Source organism: Lipotes vexillifer, unplaced genomic scaffold, assembly GCF_000442215.2.
Source record: "Lipotes vexillifer unplaced genomic scaffold, Lipotes_vexillifer_v1.1 scaffold1562, whole genome shotgun sequence".
NCBI classification, from domain to species: Eukaryota; Metazoa; Chordata; class Mammalia; order Artiodactyla; family Lipotidae; genus Lipotes; species Lipotes vexillifer.
In genome coordinates, this window is record NW_006771471.1 from 679,350 (window position 1) to 688,347 (window position 8,998).

At 36.2% G+C, this 8,998-nt stretch overlaps 1 protein-coding gene across 2 annotated transcripts in view; it reads left to right on the plus strand.

Moving 5' to 3' along the window:
• The window catches only part of JMJD1C (jumonji domain containing 1C), a 248,697-nt gene that overhangs the window by 233,464 nt on the left and 6,235 nt on the right, over window positions 1-8,998 (plus strand). For both annotated transcript variants that reach the window (XM_007446796.1, XM_007446797.1), the window contains 4 exons: window positions 200-330; window positions 713-835; window positions 4,040-4,179; window positions 5,758-5,934. In XM_007446796.1, coding sequence (XP_007446858.1) covers window positions 200-330; window positions 713-835; window positions 4,040-4,179; window positions 5,758-5,934 — 571 coding nt within the window. The remainder of the gene's footprint in view (window positions 1-199; window positions 331-712; window positions 836-4,039; window positions 4,180-5,757; window positions 5,935-8,998) is intronic.

Consider the following 8,998-nt stretch of genomic DNA (forward strand, 5'->3'; position numbering starts at 1 on the left):
AAAGAGAATTGCGGTTTTAGTCAGTATCACTTCTATTCTTTGCTTATCCATGTATTATGCATTCACTTAAACTTTGAAGTCAAGGAAAGTGTTAACTGTTAAAGGCCTTAAGGAAAGTTTAACAACTTGAACATTTATATATTTGAAAGCACTTAAGAATGTAAACCTTTATTCAAAAGAAGTCAATGTTATTCTTCAGATATGAAGATCTTTTAAAAAGCCTGCCATTGCCAGAATATTGTAATCCAGAAGGAAAGTTCAATTTGGCCTCTCATTTGCCAGGATTTTTTGTACGCCCTGATCTAGGACCCAGGTTGTGCAGTGCTTATGGTAAGTATATATTTGCATTTCTATCAACGGAAGTTTAACTTCCTTCCAAAGATAAATTATCTAATCATTTTTAGATTCTGCTAAATCCGTTCCTTTAATAATCCATTGAAATCTTTTTCGGAGTCAAGCAGTGTATATTAGGTATTAATAGCCAATATATAGTTAAGTACCTGCTCATTCCTTATAAAATATAGTTACGTTTTCTATTAATTTGATTTTTACGGTACATTTCATGGATTGTGATATTTTGTGGGCAGGTTTTGGAATAAGGAGACTAAAACTAAAATTACAATTGACAGATTTTCCTCATAGAGCTGATTTTGGAAGGAATATCTAGGATATATAAAGTGTTATGCTAAATAAAATTTTATTTTATACACAGGTGTAGCTGCTGCTAAAGATCATGACATAGGAACAACAAATCTACATGTTGAAGTTTCTGACATTGTAAATATTCTAGTCTATGTTGGCATAGCAAAAGGAAATGGCATTCTCTCAAAAGCAGGTAAAGAAACTTACAGTTGAATAACCACACACAATAATATTATCCAGAATGTCAGCCTCTGAGTTAACATCAAAGATTCCCCCCAAAATTGCAGTGGATATTGGGATATTCTAATATTTATTTGGAGGCGTGATTAATTTACCTGGCTTTTTTTTTTTTTAACACAAAAGGAATTTTAATTTTAAAGTGAATTTTTTTAATTTGCTCATTTTCTATTATTAAATATTGGGTTTATGAAAATAGGCTGGTAAGCTCATTTATAAACATTTAGTGAAGAACAGAAACTAGGTCCTTGAGCTCCGAAGATGATTAAGGCATGTTTGTGTCTAAAGCATTCTTTTTTCCCCTCTAGTACCAGAGAGAAGGGGCCTTTTCTCCCAAGGAGAAATAACTGTTCAATCCAGTGTATAGGTTTTAGAGTCTTTCCTCTGGGTTTCTTTCTAAAACCTTGTTCCATCTCTCATTCCCTTCTTTATAGACATAGGTCCTTCAACTTTCTTTTTCCACTGGCTTCTTTTCTCAGAGTAGGAGCAAACTTCAGGCTTTTCCTCCTTCCTTAAAAAGCCTTCTTCAGACCTTTCTCTTCTTTGCCACCATCCTATTGCTCCTGCCCTCATAACACATTATTTGCTGTGTCTGTCACCTCCCTTTCATATTTTAGCTCAATGCAGGTTGGCCCCTGCCTGCCGCCCCACGGAGATTACTGTACTGTTGCTATTGCTGTGGCTTTCACTGATAGCCATAGTTCAATACAATGGTTTCTTTGTGGTCCTCTTATTATTTGTACCCTCTGTAGTAAATGACACCTCTTCTTCGAATAGTTTCCTTGGCTTCAGTAACACTACTCCCCTCATTCTTCATATGGTGGAGATTCAGACTTTTCTAGAGTTAATAGACTTTATCCTCCCCCTTTTCTGGTTTACATGCACTTCCTGTGAAATTCTATACATGATTTCCGACCAGCTAGCTCAACAGTTCTATCTGGAGCCCAGAATATATCTGCAGCTTAGTGGCTAGGTGCTCAGGACCTGGGGGTTTATTATAATATTCACTCAGTTTTTGTGTCTATTTGACAGCTTGTATAATGCACAACCTAAGTTCCTCCAAAACTGCAGAAACTCATAGCTTCTCAGCTTCTTTCACTGACTCTATTGATTGTAATTGATAAAACTCTTGTCTCCCCTACTCCCAAGGATTTGAGAGTCAGGCACACTTGAGTTGTAGTCTCAGCTCTAGGACAGAAATGTGTGTGACCTTTGGTATCAGATTACTTCTCCTTTCAAAGCCTATGGTGCCACAGAGTTACAGTTGCCCCTTTGTATCTGTGGGTTCCGCACCTGTGGGGTCAACCAGTCAAGGATAGAAAAGACTGCAGCAAAAAGGAAATAAATACTCCAGTAAGTTTCAAAAAGCAAAACTTGAATTTGCTGTGTGCTGGCTTTCAAAAAGCAAAAGGAGTTTGCTGTAGCCAGCAACTGTTTACATAGCACTCACATTGTATTTACAATTATTTATCTAGCATTTACATTGTATTAGATATTATAGCACTTAGTCTACAATACAGAGGTTACATCTGCTTTTCTCCCCTACTTTTCTTTCATCTCCTTAAATGCTAGAACTTCCTTATTCATCTTTGTTCCTGCTCATCTCCCATCCCCTCATTCATAGCATAATGTTTGATCTTTCGAGAAAAAGTCATCCGCTTTTAATTTTAATTCTTGGACTTTGCCAATATTTTAGATGGTCACAAAAAAAGGAATGTTTTAGTGTTATAATAATGCTTAAAACACATCAAGAAAACCGACCTACATAAAGCACATGCGCTCTCCTACCTCCTCTCTCCCTAGCAAATTCCTGTATTCATCCCTCAAAATGTAGCTCAGATTGTCACCTCCCCTTACAGGTCTTCACTTAAAGAATAAACTTTCTCTGCTCCAGCAACCATTTTCTTCCTTGTGATTTCACTGTCACAAATTAGGAAATATCTGTTGTATTCTTTCTAGCAGCCTTTTTAGAATTCACAGAGCAGTAACAATTTTCTTTTTATCTTTTTCATTAAAAGATAACATTCGAGGACTGACCCAGTCTTTGTGTACCCTTTGTACTCGTATGATTGTGCTTAACCACTATGTGATATTCTTGTTTATTTGCCTACACTTATTAATATCATCTTTTATTCTGTGAAGTCTTAACTGGGTCTTTCTTAACTCTAATCCCCAAGATTCTAGGACAGTGCTTGGCATATTGTAAACACCTAATGTATGACTTCAAGAAATCTTTGCAGCTAACTTTAAAGATATCACTGTCACAAATGAGGGAACATTTGCTATGTTCTTTGTATTAGGCAATAGATTTCCTTTTCTCTTAAAACATTTCTTTAAAATGTTCATTGTCGGGTGGGGGTGGGATGAATTGGGAGATTGGGCTGGACATCTATACACTAATATGTATAAAATGGATAACTAATAAGAACCTGCTGTATTAAAAATAAAATAAAATTCAGAAAGAAAAAACTAAAATGTTCATTGTAGTGAAATCAGGGATTTGAAAATGGCATTCGTGTCCTTCACTCAGAGGTAGCTACAGTTAACATTTTTTCTGTGCATATATATGTGCAGTAATTTGTCAATAGTTCAGAAGAATGGCCTGATGCTCCTCAGTCACAGCACCTGAAGCTTTTGCATTTGATCACAGATTAACCAATAATAGTAAATGAGATCTCCCAGAAATTAGTCGGAAGACATTTTGCTCTGCCAGTCATGGCAATGAATAAATCCCTTCTCCTCACTGAACCGTTTTGCTCAGCTGTAGAGCTTATGATCCTTGCCTACCGTAATAGTGGTCACAATAGTCCTTTGTAAGTTATGAAATGCTGTGAGTACAAAACATTGTTATGACCACACCCTTGGGACAGGAGGAAAGTTGGTTACGTTTGAGTAGAAAGTCCTTGCGTTTTTATCTCCCATCCCTTGGTTTACAGAAAACAAATGAACTGGGAAAGTTACTGTTGATTCTGTTCCCAGTTACCCCGGGTCATTGTTCTCTGCTCTTATAGTTGTAACAGTTTTCACGTAGAACTGGGTTTATCTCCTCTTTAAGAGTCCCAGTCTAGTCAGGCACTATGCTACTATGATAGATCAATTGTAGGAGACGTGGCTTTCTGGTGGAGTCTTTCCTGACCAGTTTGAATATATTGTGTTTCAGGAATACTTAAGAAATTTGAAGAAGAAGATTTAGATGACATTTTAAGAAAACGATTGAAGGACTCAAGTGAAATACCTGGTGCTCTGTGGCATATTTATGCTGGGAAAGATGTTGACAAGATAAGGGAATTTCTTCAGAAGGTATAATTTAGGTTACAGACAGTTTTATCTCTTCACCTTGAGCAGAGACTTAAATTTTAATGTAACTTCATGGGCATTCAGCAGTATAAGATGATTGAGTAATTTTTACTTAGGAGGATGGAATTTGTTGTTGTTGAAAATCAAAAGCTCCTTTCTCTTGAGGAATTTGAATGGCAGCTTCTTCTCAGTTAGTAGTACTCCTTCATCCCCTTAGAGTAAAGAATGAATGTTAATGAGTCAGATGTTACCCTTGATGAAAAGTGACTGGAATTATAGAATATAAAATCTGTCATAGAAACACGTAAAGAAGGCAGAATTTTAATTGTACTGGTATTTTTGGCTGCTGACCTAGACAGTAATTCTGCTCTCTCATATCTGATTGCTCTGTGATACTTATTTGAATAGACTGAAATTGAGTAATCGTATACTTGTTTAAAAAGTGACACATTAATCTGAAATTGGTTCAAACCCTTTTCTCAAATATTTTCTGAATTTTGTAATTATAGGGATTTCTTTTAATGGACCATAAATGCTGTTTTTCTTACTATACTTCATCTTCTTTCTGAATGGACATAAGGTCTGTCTTTGGTCAGTGTGAAGCGACGGAGCTATGGCCCTGTAACTACTATTTTATCCCAGAACTACCTACCAGTCTTTTAATTTAAAATGTTATAAACTATGCTTTTTAAAGCAGAACATTTCACTGGTTCGTTCGAGGGTCCCTTGAAAGTGATTTGTCAAGGGTTAGAAGGTTAGCAATATAAAGGTATTTATCTGTGTACCTACCTTAAAAAAAGAGCAGCAAAAAGAAATGTTTATGGGGACTTGCCTGGTGGTCCAGTGGTTAAGACTCCACACTCCCAATGCAGGGGGCCCAGATCCAATACCTGGCCGGGGAACTGGATCCCACATGCTGCAACTTAAGAGATGCTGCAACGAAGATCCCAAGTGCCACAACTAAGACCCCACACAGCTGAATGAATGAATGAATGTTTATGATGTCCACACATTCAAATGGTTTGGCTTTTGGAAAAAAGTTACTAAACTAAGCTTTTCCCCGTCTTTGTGCTATACTCTTAAAATAATTGTAAGGAACCAAATGGATGAAAGCTTCATAGTAGAGAGAATTCCCTGTCGTACCAGTGGTTAGGGCTCTGTGCTTTCGACTGCAGGGGGCACGAGTTTGATCCCTCATCGGGGAACTAAGATCCCACATGTTGCACGGTGCAGCCAAAAAAAAAAAAAAAAAAAAAAAAAAAAAAGACTGAAAAAGAAATAAATAATAGTTAATAAAACTATTTTTTTTTAAAAAAGAGAACTTCATAGTGGAAGGAGAAGGTAAGAAGGGAGTATGATTTACTTTATTAATAGCGTATCAGTGTGCAATTATTGTTTTCATGTCCTTTGGCTTTTCCAATTGTAGAATATCATTTTCTTTAACTTAAGCTCAGTCATCGTTTCCGAAGACTCTGAGAACAGACTGTTATTGTAAAGAAAACTGAAATTTAACTGAACAGGATTTACCATTTTCTTTACTTAAATTGGGGTATATATTTTCATTTTAATCTATTATTTCAGATTTCAAAAGAACAAGGCCTTGAAGTTCTACCAGAACACGATCCAATTCGTGACCAGAGTTGGTATGTGAACAAAAACCTTCGCCAAAGACTGCTTGAGGAATATGGAGTCAAAGCCTGCACTCTTATTCAGTTCCTTGGTGATGCCATCGTCTTACCAGCAGGAGCACTTCATCAGGTATATAAAAGGTTGCTTCTAACACACTTGTTACTGAAAGAACCAGAAAGAAATTGTTCTGAGTATAAATATAAATGAAAGAAGATGTAAGAAAGAGAATGACCTACACCAGTATGCCTTCATTAAGAAATTACTGAAACAGCTTTTCAGTGCTTGATGAGATCTGATGTAATTAAATGCTTTGAGACCTTTAAATGTATAAACATGAGCCACATTTCCATTTTTGTACTGCTACTGTTTGGTGGATTGATCTAATTTCAAAGACTTTTTAGGAAAAAAAGAGTTACTGTATATATTCAGTTCTCAATAGTTGAGACTTAACAGTGGGAGGGGGGAGTATCAGGACTTAGAGATGATACATTTTCTAAGGCACCAAATATGAGTAGCATGAGTTATTAGGTAGACCATCCCATAATTCAGGCTTTCACTGTACTTCCTGCCTCTTAGTTTGCTAACGTAGCAATAGCATGTCAAAAGAAAGATGCTGCGTAATTTTTATAGCTACTGATTCACAGAACTTTAAAACTGAAATACACATCTAGTCTTTGTTTCTGTGGCTTGACTGTGTGGCACCTAGAAGAATGGCATAGAATAGATGGTGATATGGAGGGTTTGGATTAAAAGCATACAGTGGGTTCCTGTAAGTAGGCTGAAGCTACCGCAGAGCAGTTTAGCGCTCATAGTAACAGAGTGCAAAGGAAACCCGAGAATCCAGAAAACTAGTTTGCCTCAGAGTTGGTTCCCCACCTTTGCCACCACCTGGTTATTGAGATGTATCTGGTGTGTTTACTTTTACCAAGCAAAGTTTCCTACATTTTATATAACTATATGCAATTATTGCCTGTGTAATATTTGTGACACTATTATAAGAGCCACAAATATTTCTTAAGTGAGAATAGTTGCTTAGTTTTTAAGATGTCAAGTTCAGGGTTAGATTTATCATTCTTAGATCTCAAACAGCATTTATTGTAAAATATAATTAAGTGTATTAATTAAATGAATGTATTAATGTTAAATTGTTTTATTTTCTCATGGACTTATATCATCATTTCAGACATGTGTCATTTATGATTCATGTTTAACTGGGATTCACCCCACATACTATTCTTTGGCCTTCTAGCCTCTTATCAGAAAATAGCTAATCTGTATTCACATGTAAAATGCTCTCAAAGGAGCAGTCTTGTTTAAGAGAATAGCACAGTAAATGTTTTTCTAACTAGGTGTAATTATTTGATAATACAAAAGAGGTTCCCTTGAAAATCCTTACTCACATACTCAGTTTATCCAGTATCCATTTTCTTAAAAGTCATACTGGACAGTGCATTGTTTAGGTATCGTTTGCATATAATAAATGTACTTTTTAGTGTACAGTTCTGTAAGTTTTGACAAATATGTAGTTAGGCAACAACACAATCAAAATAAAGAACATTGCCATCACTTCAGAAAATTCCCTCTTACTCCTCCCCCCCCACTCCCCACATACTTTTGTTTTTAATTTTTATTGGAGTAGAGTTGATTTACAAAGGTATACAGCAAAGTGAATCAGTTATACATATACATGTATCCACTTTTTTTAGATTCTTTTCCCATACAGGCCATTACAGAGTATTGAGTAGAGTTCCCTGTGCTGTACAATAATAGGTCCTTATTAGTCATCTGTTTTATATGTTAGTAGTTTGTATGTGTCAATCCCAGTCTTCCAATTTATCCCTCCCCTCCCTTTCCCCCCTGGTAACCATAAGTTTGTTTTCTACATCTGCGACTCTATTTTTGTTTTGTACATAAGTTCATTTGTACCATTTCCTTAGACTCCACATATAAGCGATATCGTGTATTTGTCTTTCTCTTACTTCACTCAGTATGACAATCTTTAGGTCCATCCATGTTGCTGCAAATGGTGTTATTTTGTTCCTTTTTTATGGCTGAGTAATATTCCATTGTACATACATATACATGTGTGTGTGTATATATATGTGTGTGTACATATATATATACATATATATATGTATATATATGTATATATATGTATATATATATATATATATATATATATATATATATTATACACACACACCAACCACATCTTCTTTATCCATTCCTCTGTCAGTGGGCATTTAGGTTGCTACATGTCCAGGCTATTGTAAATAGTGCTACAGTGAACACTGGGGTGCATGTATCTTTTCAAATTACAGTTTTCTCTAGATATATGCCTAGGAGTGGGATTGCTGGATCATATGGTAGTTCTATTTTTAGTTTCTTAAGGAACCTGCATACTGTTCTCCATAGTAGCTATACCAATTTACATTCCCACCAACAGTGTAGGAGGGTTCCCTTTTTTTCCACACCCTCTCCAGCATTTATTGTTTGTAAACTTTTTTGATGATGGCCATTCTGACCGGTGTGACCTCATTGTGCTTTTGATTTGCATTTCTCTAGTAACTAGTGCTGTTGCTCATCTTTTCATGTGCCTTTTGGCCATCTGCATGTCTTCTTTGGAAAAATGTCTATTTAGATCTTCTGCCCATTTTCTGACTGGGTTGTGGGGTTTTTTTTTGACATTGAGCTGCATGAGCTGTTTGTATACTTTGGAGATTAATCCCTTGTTGGTCGCTTCATTGGCAAATATTTTCTCCCATTCTGAGGGTTGTCTTTTCATTTTGTTGGTTTTCTTTGCTGTGCAAAAAGCTTTTTAATTAGGTTCCATTTATCTTCATTAATCTGGGAGGTGGATCAAAAAAGGTCTTGCTGCTCTTCATGTCAGAGAGTGTTCTGCCTGTTCTCCTCTAAGAGTCTTACAGTATCTGGTCTTACATTTAGGTCTTCAGAGTTTATTTTTGTGTGTGGTGTTAGGGTGTGTTCTAATTTCATCATGTAGCTGTCCAATTTTCCCAACACCACTTACTAAAGAGTGTCTTTTCTCCCTTGGACACTCTTGCCTCCTTTGTCATAGTTTAGATGTGTGTGGGTTTATCTCTGGACTTTCCATCCTGTTCTACCCCCCACTTTTTAGTCAACCTCTTCTCCTACCTGACATTGCTATAACCACTTATCTATTTTCTTTCCC